The 21355-nt window shown below is 48.6% G+C and overlaps 1 protein-coding gene across 1 annotated transcript in view; it reads left to right on the top strand.

The window, feature by feature from the left end:
• The first annotated feature begins 884 nt into the window (after nt 1–884).
• The window catches only part of Col6a3 (collagen, type VI, alpha 3), an 80128-nt gene continuing 59657 nt past the window's right edge, over nt 885–21355 (top strand). Inside the window, exons 1-3 of the mRNA XM_013011834.1 lie at nt 885–908; nt 17248–17368; nt 18784–19401. Coding sequence (XP_012867288.1) covers nt 17278–17368; nt 18784–19401 — 709 coding nt within the window. The 5' untranslated portion in view covers nt 885–908; nt 17248–17277. The remainder of the gene's footprint in view (nt 909–17247; nt 17369–18783; nt 19402–21355) is intronic.

The following is a 21355-nucleotide window of genomic DNA, read 5'->3' as shown; positions in this document are numbered from 1 at the left end:
TCAGTTCCTACCCAGGAGTTTTCTTGGAACTCAGAGCTTGAAAACCACCCTGAGCTCCTCAAAATGAGCCCAAGGCTCACAATCAGATTCATTATATATAGAACTTTTAAAAGAAATGTGGACTTTCCTTTTCTTGCCTTTCACTGGCAAACAGAGCTTTGGTTAGCGGAAAGCCAAGGAGGGGATGTTAATTGCTGGTTTTTATATTTGAAAAGGGAGATTATTAGCCGAAGTCTCAATTCAGAAACTTCAAGAAGAAATGGAAGGGTGTGGCCAGGGTTTGGGAGGGGGACTGCATTTCCTGTTTTCCTTTCCAATGGTGTCGACAACACGGATAGGAAACCATGGAGACCTATCATGAATTCCAAAATTCATTCTTCTTGCCACCAAGAGCCCAGCCCCATAGGTGATGGGTAGACGTAGTCAAGTGTTCTTTTGTGAAGGAGTCTGGGTAGCAGGAGTGGAGCTGGCCCTTTGCAGGAGGAGGATGGGATTCAGAGAAGTGACATCAGCTCGTAGCAGGGGCCAGGCAGCAGAGCCCAGGGTCTGGTTTTCATTTACAGTTTGGGTCTGTCCTGCAGTGAGGAGAGAGGAGGGGTCTGGAGGAAGGGAGGAGGAGGAGGAGGAGAAGGAGGAGAGACAGGAGGAGGAGGAGGAGGAGGAGGAGCTGGACTGTACCCTGGACCCTGTCCAGTTTGGAGCTTAGCTCTCCACCAAAGACGGCTCAGTTGTTGAGCCTTCAGCAAAGATTGCAAGAGGAGGCGTCCTCCTCTCTCCCTGGGCTCCCCTGTGCTTGGTGGAGGAAGGCTGCGGAAAGACAGAGGGACACCGTGAGGGGGAGCAATATGCATTCTGGTGGACATAATTGACTCTAGAAGTCAGGGACACGCATCTTCACGCTGCTCAGGGTGAGTGTGATTTCCCTTCCCCTCACTGTGGTTAGGAAGGGAATGCTCTGGAAACCGGAGGTGACCACATTTTAGGACCTCCGTGCGTCTCGGTTTTCAGTGCTTGTTCTGGGTTTCTGGAGGAGTCTACTGATTTCTCTCACCCCCTTTGTAGCAACTGGGTTGCGTTCCCGGGGTTGAGGTCGCGGCGTTGCCAAGAGCAGAAGGGGCTCTCAGCGCGCTCGTGATAGCACTGTTTTCTCAGCCTGTGATTTATGGGGAGTTCTCGCCTTCTTCCCAACGGGGCTGGAATCTGCTTTGTTCCCAGAAGCGTCTGGCGGGAGACTGGCGAGCGGACCGGTGGGGGCTTCAGGGTCTTCTGACAGCGACCCCAGGCTTGAAGCGTGCGCCGGGGGTCCCTGCCCTGGGCCACCCATGGGAAGGAAGAGCGAGGGTAGTACATTATTGCTGTCTTCACAAGGTTGGGGGGCTTGGGCTTGGGGTTCAGTGTGGATCTGCTCAGCCCTGATCAGAAGGGCTTCATCTCTTCAGGAGTCTGAAGCCACGCCGGAGACCGTCCTTGGGGACAGGCCTTTGCTCTTGGGGAGCTGCAGGGTCAGCGGGGGAAGGAATGTGAAGGGGGCGGGCACTGTGCCAAGGGGACGAGGCAGGGCTCCGGGGCTGCGGGCTGTGTGCCGTCCAGATGTGCAGGGCTCCGGGCCAAGCCGGGAGGCCCAAGGGCGATTCCCTGGCCCCGAGGGCCCAGGGTGGGGCTCAGGTCCTCTCTCAGGAAAGCTGTGTGCTGGTGTAGCGACTTCTTCCAAGCCTGCCACCTAAGAAAGATGGGCAGGGGGGAGACAGGACGAAGACGCAGGGAGGGTCCTGGTGCTGGGGGAGCAGTTCAGACAAACCCAGAGAGCCCAGGGCAAACTTTGAGGCTGCTTTGGAAGGACTGGTGGTGACCCGTGTGGCGGCCTCCCTCCCGCCCGAGGAGCAGGGTGGGCTCTCCCAGGGTCCCGTGTGCCCTGGCGCGCACCATAGCCCCCCATCTCCCTGAGGTCCATTCTTACTATGGCAAAAAGTTGAGCAGGAGTCGTGTCACAGTCAAAATCGCGATGCTCCTCACCCAAATGATGCGGGAGTGCCGCTGGCTGGCTACGGAGCTGTTCCCAGGACTTCCAACTCCTTCACCAGGGTGAAGATAATGGAAGAGATTCTTGGCCGGTGGCCACCGATGAGCTGTTCCTGGGCTTTAAAGATGAGAAATCAAAGGCTCCAAATGACTTGGTAGGGCCATGGTCAAGGGGGTGATGAGCCACGCATGGAGACCCCGCCAAGCTTTGGAGTGGGCTCCCTGACCTGACTCTCTAGAAGAGCCTTCTCCTGTCCCGTGCTGCGAAAGGCAATAGGAAAAGTGGTTGAGGCCCCGTAGCAAGTAACGGAGGAAGCGGCGATGCCCCTGCAGGGAGGGTGGCATCGCTCTGGCACTGAGAATCGGGGTGAGCCGCCCTCAGCCAGGCCCCCTCTGGGACCTGGGGGTTAACGCTGAGGTTTGCTCCACTGGGGTGTGACTGGGTACCGAGGATGCAGGTTTGGGGTGGGGCATCGCTCTGGCAGACGCGTGGGGTGCAGGAACCGCAGTTCTGTCTCTGGACACCTGTGCTGCGCCAAGGCCCTTTCACACCCAGAGTCCTTTACTGGGTTTTTTCCCCTTGCTCACGGCTGGGAGAAGCCACCAGCGGGCAGACCTCGGACGGGGCAGGGAAAGAGGACTTGGGACGATGAGCAGCCTGGGTGGGACTTGGTGCCTCTCTTGGGTTTTTCCTGTCTGGGAACCAGAGGGCATGGCTGGAGCACCTTCTGGGAGGTGGCTGGGGACAACCCTCGAGTGTCAACCCTTGGCCAAGAGGTGTGCACCCCACCCCACCATGGTCCAGGTCATCAGGTGAGGGGCTAGAGGCCAACTGCCCGAGCCCAGGGGCTTCGTGATGTTTCTGGGAGGAAACGGACATCTTTCTGAATAAGACCTGTCTTCATGTCTACATTTCCCTTTCTCTCACACGTGTCACTCACGGGAAGTGACGGTAAATCGGGAGGAAACGATGTACGTTTCCAGTGAAGCCTTGCACCCTGGTCTCAGTTTGGGGTGCTGAAGGCCAGCGTATTCCTCCTCCCCCCGGCGTCCTTGCTGAGAGGCGGGGAGCTGGCCCTGTCTGCCAGAGCTCTGCTTGCTTCTCAGAGTTTAGGTGGCCTGGATTAAGGGTCGCTTACCGGTGGTCTGCATCTTTTATGTGAAATTCCGTTTAGGATGGAAAACTCACCAGCCAGTCCCAGATTCGGTGGCATGAGACTTTCTTGCAAACATGCGAACAACTTTAGCAGATTTTCCTTTCTTTGAAAATGTGTTTTTGTCACTTGGCTGTGGAAGAAAGCTGAGAATTTGGTATCTGTTGGGGAAGAATGATGGGCGGTGGCTCTCTGAATGAGACCCTGTGTCCCAGGAGGCTTTTCCACCAGAGCTGCAGGAGCAAACTTCACATGGTGTTCTGGCCCTGGCAAACAGACAATGAAAACACACCACCACTGCATAAATAGTTGACGATTTGAGGGGGAAAAAAACCTCTGGTAGCTCTAGCTAAGGAAAGCAGAGCTCCAAAAATGATTCCAGTTCTAAAGCTGGCAACGTTTAAAGGTTCCTGCTACTTCAGACTAGATAAAGCCTCCGGATAAAGTCTGTTTCCGCTAGAAGAGCTCTAAGAGACAATCCTGCTTTTAAAATATAAGATGTTGCTTTGTCCTGTTCAAACCATGATAAGGAGAATCTTAGTCTCAGTGGCACCCACAGGTCCTGGCTTTAAGAACAGGGGTTCTGTTCAGGAAGGCGGGATACGGCTTTCAGACATGGTCTATTGGGAAGAAGAAGATGGTGTGGCTTGGTGCCTCCCATCTTGGAAGAGTGGGTCCTGGTGATGTGATTTGGTTTCGTTCCTCTAGAGGGCAGTACGTCCCTCTGAACGTAGGAGTCCTCTCAACGCGGTCTGTGCAGTTTCTCTGGGTGGGGTTCTAGTGTTCTTGGGGTGTCATTGATGGATGCCCAGCAGGGAATCTGAGTCACCTTAGGGTGGTCCCAGAGTCTGTTTCCACACTATATATGTACATGTACAATATATACACTTATGCACATGTATATATACATGTATAAATGTATATATGCGTTTACACACAGTCTCTGAGAGGCACATGGCAATTGAGTTTTGCTTTTCCCTCACATTCATGTGTGAGTGCACTGAGCCAAGACCCTGCCTTCAAGGGAGCTTAATGTGTGCTTGAGCCCCCACCCCATGAAAGAGCACTGGGCACGTGAGCCGTTGGAAAGGAGCTAGTTCTCCGTGTCCAATTACAGAAGTTTGCATGAGCAGCTGCGGGCTTGGGGCCTGAAGCACACTTGCATCCTTGTGTGTGGAATCTGAGCAGGATCTTTTAATTAAAATGAGCTGATCCAGTAATTCCTAAAGTAGTTGGTGTCTGCCATTTTATGTTTTCCCCCAAATGGAAAATCAGTTTAAACATGTTAAAAAAAATCCCACAGAGTGAATGGCCCGTTTCAATTGCTTGTTAATTAAAATTGTGTTACTGCTGCTCTCTGACTTGTGACTGTGAACCTGTGGTAGGCATTGCTAGAACCCCCAGGTGGGAATTCCAGCGCTCTGTCTGTAGTTTGCCTGTGTACACTCATTTTCACTTAGCTTACCATGACATGATAATATGCTCCAACACATGGACAGGGGACAAAAAATGACAAAGATGTAGAACTTGCCTTTCTGCTTGGTTAGTTGAAATCCTGAAAAAATATTGTTTTGGCAGACACTGTCTTTGTACCGTTCCCATGCCAGGCGAGGACAGGAGCTTGGAGAGTTGCGTGCCTGGGAGAAGGCCCTAAGTGCCAGTGCTGGCAGTTGAGGCAAAATCAGTTTCTTGAGTGCTCTGCATGTGTCTCATGTAATTTAGCAAACAGGTATCTGGGGTCAACATGGTAAAGGATAGAAACATTTAGGAGTATATTTTAGAATACCATATGGAGAAAGGCACTATATATATATATATGTATATACACAATATATACACTTATATAGGTATACATATACATGTGTATATGTATTTACACACACACACACATATATGTGTGTATATGGACACACACACATATATTGTGCTTGTACTGGTACTTGAACTCATGGCCTTGTGCTCTTGCTTGTCTTTTGTTGTGACTTAATTGGAAATAGGCATCTCTTGGATTTTCTCTGCCCAGACTGGCTTTGCACCTTGATCCTCAGAGTTCAGCCTCCTGAATAGCTACAGGTGTGAGTGAGCGGCTGGCAGCTCGCTCTGCACTTACCGGTTTGATTTTGGGTTAGCATCTTTGCATTTGATTTAGCAGAGGAGGATTAACTGTTGTTTAAAAAATCTGGAAAGAAAAAGGAGAGAAGAAAAATGAAACAAATATGAAAGTTCTGCCAACCTCCTCCCTGGGGCCGCGTGCTGGTCTGACGGAGCCTGGCTGCGTTTAGCACCACCCGCTCCCACTGTGCTCCAGAAACACAGAACACAGAGAAACGTCCGAGTGGTGGGCTGGCTGGGGGCATCAGTGGCTGTGGTGTCTGTGCACTCTCTGATGTCTTCCACCCGAGATTGTCCCGGACCCAACGCAGGGGAAACGAAGAGATCATGGGTCGGTTTGGTTTCAAAATTAAAACTTGAGCAGCAGCTGGATATGACTCAGATCTCAAGGGAAACCATTCCAGGAAACTGGTTTTTCATTTCTGGAACCTTCATTAGTTGATTCAGCAACTAGTGCTGGCACAGGGAGCTTCAGCCAGCTCAGCTCGACCCATATAGAGCCTGACGGGGCCCAGGCGCTGCTGGGAGGGCCAGCTAGCCCCTGTGGCTTGGAGCCCACCAAGCAGAGCAGAGCATGGAGCCTTGTCTGGGGACCTGGGTCAGGTCTGCCCTGCCCCCGCAGGCTGCCTTACTTTGTGCATTCAAAAGTGAGCCTGGGAAACATTAAGCGGTCATTACTGGCAGACACTGTAAGAGAGCAGAATTTTGCAAGTTTTCTATTTTAAAGCCTACACTGTGAGTCAGGAAGCCAACAGCAATGTAACCTTTCCTTATGGTGTGAAGAACGCTTTAGCCATTTTGCCTCCATCATTCTGCAAGGGAATGCTGTGGTTTCAGAGAGGCAGAGACGGATAAAGATGTGCGCTCCAAGCCGAGTCCACTGTAGCCTGTGTCCTGGGCTCCAGCAGAAAGGGCCTGGGTGTGATTGCTTCTGAAACATTCTCTAGTTCACGCTCTTCCTTAATGTTAACTGGGACCTGCCTCTGTCTGATGTCTACAGTCGGCGGGATAAATGGGCACATACTCTTCCCCAGCCAACAAGCATTTAGCAAAGCAGAATGCCTATCTAATTTATGTGGGGGTCCCCAGTGCTCAAACTATAGTAGATACAGAACTTTCCAGTTCCTGGTCATTGATCTTGGATGCTAGGAAGATTTTTTCATGATGATGATGATGATGTAGTTGTACAAAGAGGCTGCATTTCCGTAAGTCAGGTTATGAGTACAATGCTTCTTGATCAGTATCCCTCCTTCCATCATTCTCCCTCATTTCCCCTCCCGTGTCTACCCTCAAGTTACGCAGTTCAGTTTTTATACAATGTTCATTGGCTATAATGACATTGTGTTGACAATGTATTTAAAAAATATCTCCAAATATCTGGGCAATCAATCTGTTTCTTAAAGCTATCTCTACGGAAGGAAGGGAGCTGAGCTCTGAGGACTCTCTCCTCTGTGGTCAGAGCGCTTTGTCAGGTGTCCACATCCCCCTCTCCACCCCACCCCCGTGTCTCTGAATCACCCTGGTAATAATGCACAAGCTGTGGGGGGGCATTGCCTGGTTAGGTCTGACCAGGTAGAGCCAAAGGTCGTATCAGCTACAGGAGTAGACTAACAAGTTCTCACCGACAATTTCATCAGCTTCCTGTGTCCACCAAGGTCTCCTCAGCTACCCATGTCTAGCAAGGATGCTGGGAGGTGAGAAGGAGGCCCCCGGACCATGTGATCACAGGAAACCCAGCCAAAGAGCTTGCTGTCCTAGAATGTTTTCATGGCACAGAATGCAAGGAGGTCATTTTTTTTAAGGAAAAAAAAAAGACAAAGAAGCAGTGTTTGAGGCATTTCTTTGGGAGGTTTCCTCAGAGTCATTCGAAGCCATTTGCTTTTGAGGATCCCCTGAGAAAGCTGTCCAAGAGCGAGAGCAATTCTGTTCCCCTGCTTCTTCTCCGGGGTCCCACAGGCTTCTCAGGGACATCCCTGGGACTCGGGCAAGAAAGAGATGGAGTGAGAGCCAGGTGCTTCTGTTCTTGAAGTCAAGAAAGGGCTCTTGCAACGTTCGACAGGGCAAGTGTGTGTGAGCACTGTAAACATGCCCGGATTTCACACTACACATCTGCTTACTGTGTTCTCATTTCTGCAGCCCCGGTTTCAAAGGGGGCGGTGAGAGGTTAACAGAGGCCTGAGAATCTGATAGGAGACGGCTTGGTTTTATAAAGCGGTGTTGGAGAAAACCAAATAAAAGACTGCAAAATGAGAGCTCTGGATGCATTCAAGCCTTTGTTTTAAAATTATTTCCTTGTGTGCATGTGTGTGTCTTTTTCTTAAAAAAGATTTCCAGACATGGAACATGGGAATGCTTTTGAGGAGGCTTCATGAAAACTATTTTTGCAGAATTGCACAATAGCTTGGGAAAGTCGCTGAGATGTGATTGTGATTTTGAGTTGAAGACTATGTAGAGTGAACTTGGTAATAAGAAATGCTTTTTAAAATTTCAAGTAGGCAGTGACTCAGTGGAAAAAGGTATCTTGAATTCCTTTTTCAACCAGGTGGGGTAAGAACAAAAGCATTAGAGAGATACATGAACACCCCTGCGTGTCTCTTTGAATTTATCTCCCGAGGGACACAAACTCCCAAGAAATGGCTCTTTCCTCTCCAGCCCACGGGGCATACACGGCCAAGTCTGGCTTTTATTTTTTCACATTTGGAAGAACAGAGGCAGACATTCACCATCACCACCAAGGAAATCTATTTTTTCCTTCAAAGATGGAGGTGGGGGGGGGCGGGAAGCTGGCGTGTGTGTGTGTGTGTGTGTGTGTGTGTGTGTGTGTGTATGTGTGTGTTCCTCCAGACCTGCACCTGCATGGCTTCCAGGGGTCCATGTGTGACTTTTGGCCTTGTAGCCTTGGATTGGTTAGGACTCTGGGTGTAAGTCATTTTACCTAGGTGGCCCTGACAGGCCACCTGAGCTCATCTGGCTTTAGTCATTGTAATATGGGGGGGCAGCCATTGGATTGTTGGGAGGAAGGTGTGAGAGGTCACCTTGAAGATGGAACCCCATCTTCTGTGTTTGCTTGTGTCTCTGCCTTGGGAGTAGCAGGAGTGAGCTGGTGGGAGGGGATGTGGGAGCAGGGGGAGGGCAAACTTGGTGAGTGTTTGTGGAACGGGTGTTTGACATTTTGTTTTTGGCAGTTACTGGAGTTTTGAACTCAGGGCCTAGGTTGGTGGTCTATTGCTTCCACTAGCTACTTCACATAGCACCCAGTGTCGGACATCTTTTCCTAGTTAATCTAAAGGAAGTCATTTCTTACCATTTGCTGCCAGGATATACTATCTAATGGAATAGATTTAATTGCAAAGAAAAGTGTTAATACGTAGTCACCAGCTGGGCCAGGCACCCGAGGGCCGCCTGACCGGGCCCTGAGCAGAGTGGAGGCAGAAGTGTGGGGAGTGAAGGCCCTCTTCCTCCCGGGAGTGCAGCGGAGCCAGCCATGGCGGGCTCGTGGGGGCTGCTCTCCTTCCCGTGAGTGCAGCTGGAGCCAGCCATGGCGGGCTCGTGAGGGCGGGGCCGCCATGACATCTTGTCCCAAACAGCACTAGCCCCTGAGCAGCTGCTCAGGGCTGCAGGTGCCACACCCCGGTCCTGGGTCAGTCCTTCCCTCTGCTCCCTTTAATTCCTGGAGAGATTCTTGAACAGATAATTCCTGTGCATAGATCATAAGGTTCATTGTCCTGTATCCCAATGGGAGGCCCTTCACTGGGAGCTGCTTTTGAAAGATGAATGGAGCAAACATTTTTTTGCATGGCACTCCAGCAACTTAAATGTCATTTTCCATAGAATGATTGAAGATCATTCTGCAAATTATAGAATTCATCATATGGGTGTCATGACCAAAGCTTGGAAAGATTTGGAATGATCAATAACCCATTCATGGTCTGACACACTACAGAATTAGTGGATTCAAAGGAGTTCTGGGCAGGAGGTGCAGGGATGGTTAATAGACCAGGGGAAAAAACCTGCGTAGGCCCTGCCCACCACACCCTTGGTCACACCCCTGTGGAGGTGTCGGCGCCCCTTCCTCCGCCTGCAAGCAGCAGTGGGCAGACAGCCCTTAGATGATTCGCTGTTCCCTTCTCCCACATGCATTCGCTAGTCTGGTTCTTTGCAGTGACACCTGCAATATTCTGTGTTCTAATTCTCCAACACAAAGGCTACTTGACGTTTCTCCTGCATGGATTAAATGTCTAACATACTCTATTGGTTCTCCCACACTATTCCCATGAGCACTTTTGGTAGAAGTTCTGATGCTTAAACTTCAGGCAGAGCCAGGCATAGCTGCCGTTTGCAATCACAAGGGGCAGGGCCCTGGGCAGAGGGCATGCAGTTTTCCACATAACAGTTACAGAGCCAGGACACCTGTCCATCCTGGATTAAAATACTGGCCTGGAATGACTGGAAACAAAAGTCTGGTGATCAATCTTAAACAGAGTCAGGTAGAGCACCTGTCCAGTACACTTTTGTGTCATGTAAAGTGTACATAGTCAATTAACCAAAAACATTAAACAGCACTTGCTTTTTCCCTTTGGTAGAAAACCTCAGAATAGATCTAATGGAGGGTGGGAAAGAGAAGCAATGATTGCCAGAATAGTTGAAGGCTTTTCAGGTAGGGGTGGGATTGAAGGCTATCTACAGGTTGAAGGAGTAGAGCTGGGGCTGTAGTGTGCTGGAGTCATTCTCAGATAGGCCAGCCATGGTTTCTACACTGGCTGTGGTACTGTCCTGGGCTGGGGTGGCACATTAGGACCTGGGCACACTGCCAACCCACAGCAATGAGCACTGCAGACTGCTCTTCTGTATTGCATGTGTCTCTGTCCAACAGGCTTGGACCAGAGCAAGACAAGAAGACCGGACTATGCTTTGGCCATGTTGCCATGATCAGCTCCTTGCCAGGGCGTCTCCCTTCCCTTCATCAAGCCTGGTTCTTGATCCGAATACATGTCTGCATTAGAGAAAAACAATGTAATTTATTGATAGCTTTGACTAACACTGGGGAGAGCAGGAGGCATAGGTCAAGTGGCAGAGTGCCATCCAAGGACGCACACCGAGCAAACGCAAGGAGAGGGAAGTGTTCCATCCCTCTCGTGGATGCTCAGAGCAGTGTCACATCCAGAAGAGAAGAAGCCAAAGGCGGGCAGAGGCAGAGGGATGGCTGGCTTTCTTATGGGCTCAGGGTGTAAGGTCCATCCTCACCCCCGGACAGAATTTCCTGAAGAAACCCAAATCCTGAGGGCTCTGGGACACGCTTACTGCTGTCACTCTGTGGTAGAATGAGCTGTGCTCTGTGGCCGACTGCCTTCTGGGCTAGATTGCACCGTAAACTTCCCTTTCCACTGCGGGTATATTTCTGAGGTGAAGCGGGCGCGGAGACTGCCCTGTGTCAGCTGCTCAGCTCAGCTCTGGCTGTCTCAAAGGCCAGATCCCCGGGCAGGTTTGGCTCGGCACAGGTGCCTCTCTCTGGAAATCCCAAGCCACAGTGAGTCTGGGAACTCATCTTTTGGTTTATGATCTTACGTTTCTCCTGCCTGCCGATTGTCTGGCAGACTGGGTGTAGGCCTGCACCTACAACCAGCTGTCTAGCCACCTTCCTGGGGTTCAGGAAGAAAGAGAAGGAGTGAGGAAAGGGCAGCAACACCGTATCTTCATCCTGGCTGGACCTGAACTCAGGTAGGAGGATTCAGTCAAACCCATGGGCAGGACTTTAGGTTTGTGCTGCGTCCACTTGGCTGTATGCTGCTGCGATAGAATGAGGAAGTAGCTTTTCCCTTCCAAACTTCCTGCCGTCTTGCTAAGAGGTCCGTATGGACATCAGCCCTCTGTTTCATTCATGGCGAAGTTTTGTCACCAACCAGACTGCCAGACTTCCCTCTACCATCCGGGGTACACAAGATCATTCCTTTCCTTGAACTTCATTAGCTGTTCAGGGAATTGGAATCGGCCTGGGGAGTGCCTACCACAGGAGGAAGGTCAAGGTAAACATTCAGAAAGTTGGGCCTGAGGAGAGTCCGTTTCAGGGCTAGTTAGCAGGTCTAATGGACACTGGTTAGGGAAAGGGTGATACTTGAACTTGGCCTTAACATCAAATTTGTTTTCTTTTTCGTGTCTTGTCTTTTCACTTAAATATTATCTTTTCTTTTCTGCCATATATGCCTAAATTTTGTTTAGAAGCAAGGATAGACATAGAGTTATTTGAATGATAGGGCATAAATGCATACATTTCTTTCCTCTGTTAGCTCTTAAACTTTAGCACACCTCTGAAAAAAGATCCCACAGCTATGGCAGTCCTGTGAAGTCATTTGGCTGTATTTTAAGTGAAACACACCTATGCTCTTCAGCTCTGGCAGGCAGTCTGTCCTGTCCCCGCTTCTCTTTATTTATTTATGTACTTATTGGGGCACATAACATAAAACTTAGCATCCTGCCCACTCCTGTGTGCACAGGCCTATATGTAACTTGTGCCACAGGCACAAGAACTTGGGAACTTTTCGATCTTGCAAAACAGTTGATGAGCAACCACAACTCCTCCCTCCTCACCTCTGCCAGCCTCCATTCTTGCTTAGAAGGGTTTATTTTTAAATCATCTTCAACCTGCTATACCAGGGGTTTCAGTTAACATGTTTATCTATGCATGTATGCTTCTAGAGAAGAGCCACTCTCCAGTCTTCCCGGGTCCACCTCCCTTTCCCAGCATTCGCATCAAGATTTCTTAGTCTATCTTCACATATACACCCTGAATATTATGAACCCCTCATCCACTTTCCCTCTCTTTCTTTATCTACCCCTTCCACTAGTATCCACCCTCCAGTTAAGACATGCTTCAGTTTCCAAATATGCCTTTTGATAAACTGCCTTTTAATTGTTCAGAGATTACACCATCAACCTTATTCTTGCATATACCATATTTTGATATTTGATTTTATACATGCTAAAATATATGTGCATATATTTGCACATGACTCATTGTGTTTATATACATGTTTATGTTTTAGTTCTAATATCCACCTATGAGAAAAAATGCCAACTCTCTGTCCTTCTGACATGTCTTACTTCACTCAAGCAGATGTTTTCTAGACCCTGTCATTTCTCTGCAAATGATATAATTTCATTTTTTTGATGGCTGAATAAAATTCATATATATGCAAATACATATATACATACAAATACACACATACATATGCATACACAATGTGCATATATGTATGTATGTATGTGTGTATATGCCGGCTGCCAGTGGCTAACACCTGTAATCTTAGTTAGTTAGGAGGTTGAGATCTGGAGGATTGATATTTAATGTACATATAGGTGAAAAAGTTTACTAGACTCCATCTTCAAAATAACTACCAATAAAACTGAGCTTAGAAACCAGGTGTTGGTGGCTCATGCCTGTAATCCTAGCTACTCAAGAGGCTGAGATCTGAGGATCACAGTTCAAAGCCAGCCTGGGAAGAAGCATCTGTGAGACTCTTATCTTCAATTAACCACCAGAAAACCAGAAGTGGCACTGTGGCTCAAGTGGTAGAGTGCTTGCTTTGAGCTGAAGAGCTGAGAGGCAGTTCCCATGCCCCAATCTCAAGCCCCATGGCTGACAAAACACACACACACACACACACACACACACACACACACACACACACACACACACACACACACACACACACACAGCCCCTGAGCTTAGAAGCATGGATAAAGTGGTAGAGTATTAGCCTCCTAGCAAACATGTAGCCCAGAGTTTAAACTTCCAGTACCACACTGAAAAATTTCCCAATCAAATGCATCCTTCTTTGTCATTTTTCCTTATCTTCCTTTTCAACCTTTACCCCAGACTTTTCAACAGACTTCAACAGACTTCACTTTCTATTTTGGTGGTGGTTGTTATGAGTTGGGTTCTTCATATATTCTGGATATTAACTCCTTATCAGATATGGTCTACAAATATTGTCTGCCATTCTGCAAGTCTGTTGATTGGTCTGTTGATACTCTTTCATTAGAAGTCTGTAAGTTTGTGGTAGTCCCATTTGTTTATTCTTTTCTCTACTTTGCCCTTGGTGTTGTAACCAAGAAATCATTGCCAAATCCAATTCTGTGAAAGTTTTCCTATGTATCCCTTTACCAGTTTCATAGTCTCAGGTCCATTTAGTTTGTATGGTGTGAGGTAAGGGTTCAACTTCATTCTTTCATGTAGATGTCTGGTTTTCACAACATAATTTAATCCCCCCCCCTTTATTCTGTTAATGCAGTATCTCACCTTGATTGATTTTTATGTGTTGAACCATCCTTGAATTCCAGGAGTAATCCTACTTGGTAATGATATAAAATCCTTTTGATATTTTAAAATTTGTCTTGCTAGAATTTGGTTGAGATTTTTTCATTAATATTTATCAGAGATATTGGGCTATGATTTTCTTTTCTTACAATGTCTTTTTTTTTTACTTTTCCCCATTTTGGTTTCTGGATAATTTGGGCCTCATAGAAGGCACTTAGAAGTGTTCCCTCATCTTCATTGTTTTTATGGGAGGGGTTTAGGAATGATGGACATAAATTCTTGGGTAGAATCCTCTAGTAAAGCCACCTGTTCACGGGCTTTATTTGTTAAACTCCACAATTATAATTGGTCCAGACTTTTACTTTTCTTAGTTCAGTCTTGATAAGCTATATGCTGTATGCTTTTTCTGAGTTGACCAGCTAGTTGGGATGTATTTGTCCATACATCTTCCAGGTCCTGTGGAGTTTTGCACTATTTCCAACATCACAGAGGTAGGTTATTGTGCAAATTACTTCCTATGCCCAATGTCCTTATTTCTCCTCATCTCCCTCAGGGAGAGTCAACCCCATTTTGAGACAAAGGATGTAAAACTAATTTAGAAGCATTTGGGGCTAGTCGAGCCCAGGGTTTTTAGCTGGTGCTTCAGAGAGGCAAGACCTAAGTAAAACAGACCATGGACCTTACAACGTATATGGCTTGTCTCTGAAGATACAAATAGCTTCTATGGAGAAAAGATGTTACAGTATTTATGTTTGGTAAATTCTGGCTTAACTAAAGTGTAACATTGTTCAGAGCTGCTATATGTTAATGTATATTGCAATTATTCTACATATAGGCTTGATGTTCAGTGTCCCCAAACTCTATTGCTTATGGAGACCCCTCCTGTCTCTCCTAGAACACTCCATGGAATCCTCATTCCATGGAATATGCTTTGGGAAATGCTGATAAAACTTTCCTTGAAAGACAATGGTGGTGAGATGTCTGTCCCATCTGTGCTGCCACCAGCATTTGACAAGACTTGCTGTGCACCCCTCACAGGAGACTGGCAGCAGAGCTCTTCTTATCTTTCTCATTGTGCAAGAAGGAGTGTTTTAATGACCTTCTCAAAGGAGAGTGAGGTGGGCCCAGGACCCAGGTGTATCCAGCTCCAAGCACCTTGTCTTTCCCAACATTGGTGGATCCTTGTCTGAATCCTTAAAAAGCCAAAATTGAGATTGTTGAAGTGGATCAGCAAGATCAAATTCCATAAATGGAGGAAGACAGGTTTTCCATTTGAATGTTAAGGTGTCTTTTGTTTTGTGTGATTTGGGTCATTTACACTATGAACCCCAATTTCTGTACCATGAGCACAAGGATCAACATCTGTTTAAGGAGATCCCATGAATATAAGGAGAGAAATTATGAAAAATTGGCATATAGTTGATGCTGATGACTTTGATAACACAACACCAAGAAAGTACTTTTTACCATTCTGGCCCATTGGTATTTCCAGTTGTCTTCTTTCACGGTCCTGTTACCAAAACTCCTAACCAGAGAACCCCTGGCCAGAGCACCTCTGACCACTCCAGCAGGAAAGGGCACTGTTGCATCTAGCTGCATGTGGGATTAGGTACATAATTAGGGTGTCAAGAGCAAAATGGAAACCAGGGGGCCTTCATCCAAAAGTTATTAAAAATTCTACCATAGCACAGCAAAGCACCAAACCAATGATAGAGCAAGTCTGAGCACCAGATCCTACTGCAGACCTGGCTCCAGCTAATGACAAAGTTTGGGGAAACTAGAGCCAAGGGGAGGAAGAAGAGGGGAAGACCTCTGGCCAGGAGTCCTCAACCTAGACAGAAAGCCTACATAGCTCTTTGGAGAGATCCTAAGGAAGACCCTACCTCTGAGATGAGACCATTGGATTGGAGAGAGAAATATAAAGAAACGGAGCCCTGAGATAGGACAAGAAGGTGTTGTGGGCCGGGAAGGGTCTGATGACATGGACTACTGAGCCTATGTGAACTTGAACTTAGCTACCCCCAAGTCAAGCTTGTGGTCCTCAGCTGGTGCATGGTGTGGGAGGTGTGCAGGAAGCGGTTATCCCAGAGGTCTGGCTTTGTGACTATGCTAATTGCACCTCCCTGGGCTGGTCACTGTGAGATTGGAGGTTGGCACATATCAGGGAGAGAGCTGGCTAGCAATAGAGGGAAAAAAGAACTGAAATAGAATCCCCCTGCTGTGTTTGGCTTTGCATATGCTGCAACCTGGGCAAAATCTATTTTGTCCTTAAGCCTAAGTTTTCCTTAAATTCATGTAAACAGTATTCTTTCAAGGCAATTGGCTGTCACACACTCATCTTTAATCTGAGGCCTTTCATTCTGCCATTTGCATGAGAATATACTATTTCCCAATTGCTGCTGCTTTCAATGTGGGAGGAAAATAAGATTTGATTGCTGTGGTCAAAGAAACACAGTCATTAGATTAGTTTTTTTTCACTTATATGTTTAATTCTAACTAGTTCTTATGAGAGAAATAGTCTTGGTTCATTGCTATTTGAGTGAAAGAAAGAAATGTTTTTAAACTATGGTGAAACTACTACGTTTTCCATAAGAAAATATAACTGTGTCTGGTGTGGTGGTTCATACCTGCAATCTCAGCTACCTAGGTTGGCATCAGGAAGATGAGGAGGTCAAGGGAAGTCCAGGCTAAAGGTTTGCAAGACCTCATCTCAACCAATGAAAGTTGGGCCTGGTGGTATGAGCTTGTTATCCAAGGATGTAGGAGGACTGTTATCTAGGGCAACCTGGGCATGAAAGCCAAAAGGACTGGGAGCACCACCCAAGTGGCAGATCATCAATCTAGCAAGGTCAAAACCCTGTACTGTTGACAGGAAGTGAGCCGCTCCATCACAAGGCTACCTGTCTTCTGTGATCTTCAGGAGTCTGTGGTCCCCTCAGACAGAGATGCGTTCTCATCATTTACTTTGATCTCTCTCCCTCACTTCTCTCCTCATTCTTCCTCTTTTCCTCTTTACCTTCCTTTCTTCCTTCTTTCCTTCTATTATCTCTCTCGCTCTGTGTGTGTGTTTGGCTATGCACTGGTTTCTAGTCCTGTGTCACTGGTGAGCTAGGTGCTGAGCAGTGCATCATTAGGCATGATACCTACAGACCAAGAGGGTGGCATTGCTTCAGTGAGGCTTGGGTTGTAGGAGCATCCTCAACAGCACACACTGTACATCTACGTTTCCCTGCACATTCATCTGCCAACTGCCTTACTTACTTCATCAGCCTGTGTGCAACTGGTTTAGAATAAATGATCAGAGACATAGTTCCCTTGGAGGTCTAAAAGAGGCATGGAAGCCATTGGATTTGGGGGAACTTTTCAGCATAAGGGTACAAAAAGAGGGCTGGGAAGGTGGCTCAGTGGTAGAGTGCTTGCCTCGCATGCATGAGGCCCTGGGTTTGATTCCTTAGTACCACATAACCAGAAAAAGCTGGAAGTGGCACTATACCTCAAGTGGAAAAGCACTAGCCTTGAGCTGAAGAGCTGAGGTACAGCACCCAGGCCCAGAGTTCAGGTCCCATGACTGACAAAAAGGGGGGGGGAAGAGTACATAAAGCAAAAAGAAAGCCTGATTATTTCCTCCCACTCTGTTTTCTTTTTTAGGTTCAAACTTGGTGCTCAGACAATTTCAAAATGAGGAAACATCGACATTTGCCCTTAGTGGCCATCTTTTGCCTCCTTTTCTCAGGCTTTTCCATGACTTATGCCCAACAGCAGCATGCAGGTAAGGCCTGGAAGTGTCCTGAATTTTGTATAGACGAATAGTGTTGGTTTCTACATCTCAGACATGATGAGCTTATAGAGAGCCCAGATATGTTGAGGGACAGCTCAGCTGCCTAGTACAGGTTTTTCCATGTGCTCCTTTTCCAGCTGAGACTTGAGTTTGATATCTTGAAAGGGACTTGTTTTTACAATAGGTGTGAGCTGAAAGTTTCCGTATGAGCAGGTTCCCCATCTGAAGAACCTCTCCTTTAGTCTCTGAACACATAAAATAGACAGGAGTCAATGCCTGGGAGTAGAAATGTTTTTCTCTGGAAAAAAAAATCACCTTTTCTGGACACAGAAAGACATGTTTCATCCAGAATCATTGAATGTTTGAAAAAAAATCTGGTTCCTTAATCTAATTTCAAAAATAGATTCCAATACGCCTCTTAAAAATTGGCTTTCAGAGTTTCAGGACAGTTTCATGCACTTCAGGTTGGGGGTGGCGATGCTGGGTCCCCCCCACCCTGCTTTTCCCGGATAGCTGGGTCTCTGCAGCCCCCCACCCCGACTTGAGTCTCTACCGATCCTCCCTGGATAGCTGGGTCTGTGCAGCTCCTACCTCTGCCCCAAGCCAGGTTGCTCTAGAGGGGACATTAGCAGCCCCCAGTGGAAGAGGAACGTAGGGTGGGTCCCTGTCAGTCTGAGGTAAGTCGAGTCCAGGCGCCAGCCTGTCACGGCCGCCGAGCGGCTCTTTCTGTAGCACCGAAGCCTGAAACATGGGGAGAGAGGCCCGGACTTATTCACGGATGGGTCCCATACGGTTCAGTAGCTATCACATCTATGGGCCAGCCATGATCAATATGCACCAACTAGCTCCAGATCCATTGTTCATGCTCAGAAATCCGAGACCACGGAGAGTTTTCTATACATTGACGTGGGGCTTCCTCGCTTAAAGGAGCTCCATTCATCCCGTTTATGTTCTTACAAATGACCTAAAACATTGGGTGCCCAGTCACATAAAACACTAGTAGTTTCCACCCCCCAAAGTGGAGAATGAGTCTTACGACAATACCTGTTTTCTTGTGATAAGATTCCTATGGTCTGCTCAGGTAGGTGTAGGGGACCCGCGGCCCTAGAGAACGCGCTTGAGTTCTGAGGCACCCAGGCGATGCTCTCCCGCTCTGGAGCATGCTGCTGGCCCCCGAGAGTGGTCACTCAGCATGGAACACGGGCTAGGTCTGGGTACCAGAGCTGTTGAGTCCCTGTGCCGAGCCTGCTCTTCAGGTAAGTCTGCCTCCTCGCTAGACTGCAAGTGAGGTGTGAATGATGTAGTTACAGTAGTGGCAACGGAACTTGCCTAGGAAGCTTTTGCACTGATAGGAAGTCATCCTATTTGCACAGTAGAAAAATCTAAACCAATGTCTTCTTTTAAAGATGTCAAAAATGGTGCCGCTGCCGATATAATATTTCTAGTGGATTCCTCTGGGAGCATTGGAAAGGAACGTTTCCAACTTGTTCGAGAGTTTCTCTATGATGTTATAGAATCTTTAGCTGTGGGAGAAACTGATTTCCATTTTGCCCTGGTCCAGTTCAACGGAAACCCACACACTGAGTTCCTGTTAAATACGTATAATTCCACACAAGAAGTCCTGTCCCATATTTCCAACCTGTCTTACACTGGGGGAAGCAATCAGACTGGAAGAGGAGTAGAATACGTAATTCAAACCCACCTCACTGAGGCTGCTGGAAGCCGGGCCGGGGACGGAATCCCTCAGGTTCTCGTTGTGTTAACTGACGGACGCTCGGAGGACGACCTGGCTCTGTCCTCAGCACAGCTTCAGTCTGCTGACGTTAACGTGTTTGCAATTGGAGTTGAGGACGCAGATGAAGGAGCGTTAAAAGAAATAGCGAGCGAGCCGGTCAATATGCATGTGTTCAACCTAGAGAACCTGACCTCACTTCAGGACATAGTAGGAAGCTTAGTGTCCTGTGTGCGCTCTTCCGTGAGGCCGGGAAGGGCTGGGGACATGGACACCCTTAAAGACATCACAGGTAACAGCTGCTTCGCCAGGCTGCCTCCTGCTGCTGTTCTGTCCAGATGAGCTTGGCCAAGGGCTGGCCTCAGAGTTGGCAGCGGGGCGCTCAGGCAGGAGATGAATGTTCTCAGAATTAAAAACAAAGGTTTGACGATCACTCTCCTCCTCAGATACCGGCCTCACTTGGGCCCAGTGAGCATTTTTGAATTCAGTGAGCACCATTTTTACAGCATCATGAGAGAAGCACTAGCATTCACACCTCACTTGCAAGGGGAGCTCTCTCACCTGCCCTTGCTGCAGAGGGCCTGCCCCCTTCCAGAACAGTCTAGGACAGGGAGTGTGAGAGCCCAGGGGAAAGCCACGGCCACGTGTGTGTCTCGTGAAAAGCAGAGTGCTTCCCCTTCTGCTCCGTGGAACCTGTTTCAGAAAACTGAGAAAATCAAGAGTGGCTGGAGCCCTAGCTCTGGTTCAGTCCACGTCTGTTTGAAGAACCTGAGCCCAAATGGCTAGAGGGTGAGATGTAGGCTGGGGAGGAATGAGCCGGATGCCTGGGGCTTTGGCTCTGGTCTGGGTTTCTGTCCCCAGAGACTCTGAATTCCACCAGCCCTTATCAGGGCTGCCCTAGAATTGTCGGGAGCAAAGACCCTACATTAATATAGGCAGGCAATGTATTTAACCAGCCAAGCTCCCTCCAGTGCCCAGGGCCTAACAGACTGGTAGGAAGGGACTTGATAACCAAGACAGAACTGTGCTGGACCAAAGCAGTGTTGCTGAGTGCCCAGGGCCATGCCCTCATCAGCCAGGGAGGCGGAGGCTCACCCCTGTGTTAGAGCTCGAGGCTGGGCATTCATTTGACAGTGGAGAGGTGGGGGTTCCAGGTTGAATGGGAGAGAGCTAAGGAAGAAGAAGGGGAAACAGACCTGTGTTCCAAGATGAGGGAAGGGAAGAGAAAGGGGACTGTGTCCCTAAGACTCTGTAGGGTGGGAGGAAAGTTGAGAGGGACTAAGTGGAGATAGGTCATCTCAGGAAAGCAGATGGCACGTGAGGCCGGAGGGGTTGGAGCCGTTTGGCATTTGGCCTGGCGCCTGGGATGTGACAGGGCCACTCAAGGCTCAGGAAGGACAGCTGACTGGCCTTGACGGCCGGTTGTCTTCAGAGACTGCCGGCGGTTCTCTCCCTTGGCATGGACCCCTCCTCAGGCATCTCCGGTACTCTCGGACTCAAAGGACTCCAGGTTTGGAGCTCACACAGAATGACAGAGAGGAAAGAATTCCTACTGGAGAAGAAAGTGCAGAGTGGAAGCTGGGGATCCTGGTATGACATCCTCACTGGGTGGGGCTGGGTGGGCGGGGCTCAGAGCTCCAAGAGCCAGAGACAAGAGGCCGCGAGGAGGGGGGCCACCAGGCAGCACACCGTCTGTGAGGAGCGGTGACTGCCGGGTCCCACGGGGACTGGAGGGTTCCCACGTGTCTGCATGTGCACACAACGGTCCGATTGCCGCTGGGGCTGATGGGGCTTAAAGGCCAAGAGGCTGGGACCCATGGACAACAATCCCCTCAGGACGACCACAGCACCTTCAGCATGGGTGTAGATGGGGCTTGGAGTCACAGAAGTAACGTGGGAGGCTGGGGAACGCTTTAGTGTGCGAGGCACCATGAATTGGTGCCCAGCTCTTCAGTGAGGGAAGCGTGAATGGACAGGTCTGTGTGGCACAGAGGAAGCGATAAGAAGGAGGAAGATTCTGAGCCAGGCTTAGGAGGTGGGGACCACCGAGAGGGGTTCAGGGATGGGGGGGACACCGGGCCGCAGGCACGGTGCTGGACAGAAAGCCAGCCTCTTGTGACTCCGGCTGGTGGGCCGAGTGGGAAGAAGAGTGCGCTGAGGCTCTGGTGCATGAATCTTGAACTCTGAAAGGGTCGCGCGGGGTGACCCAAGGAAAGGCAGAGCTTTCTGGACTGTGATCACAACGG

Source organism: Dipodomys ordii, unplaced genomic scaffold, assembly GCF_000151885.1.
Source record: "Dipodomys ordii isolate 6190 unplaced genomic scaffold, Dord_2.0 Scaffold1, whole genome shotgun sequence".
Lineage (NCBI taxonomy): Eukaryota > Metazoa > Chordata > Mammalia > Rodentia > Heteromyidae > Dipodomys > Dipodomys ordii.
The sequence above is the reverse complement of the archived record's forward strand: the minus strand, read 5'-3'. Positions and strand labels throughout refer to the sequence as shown.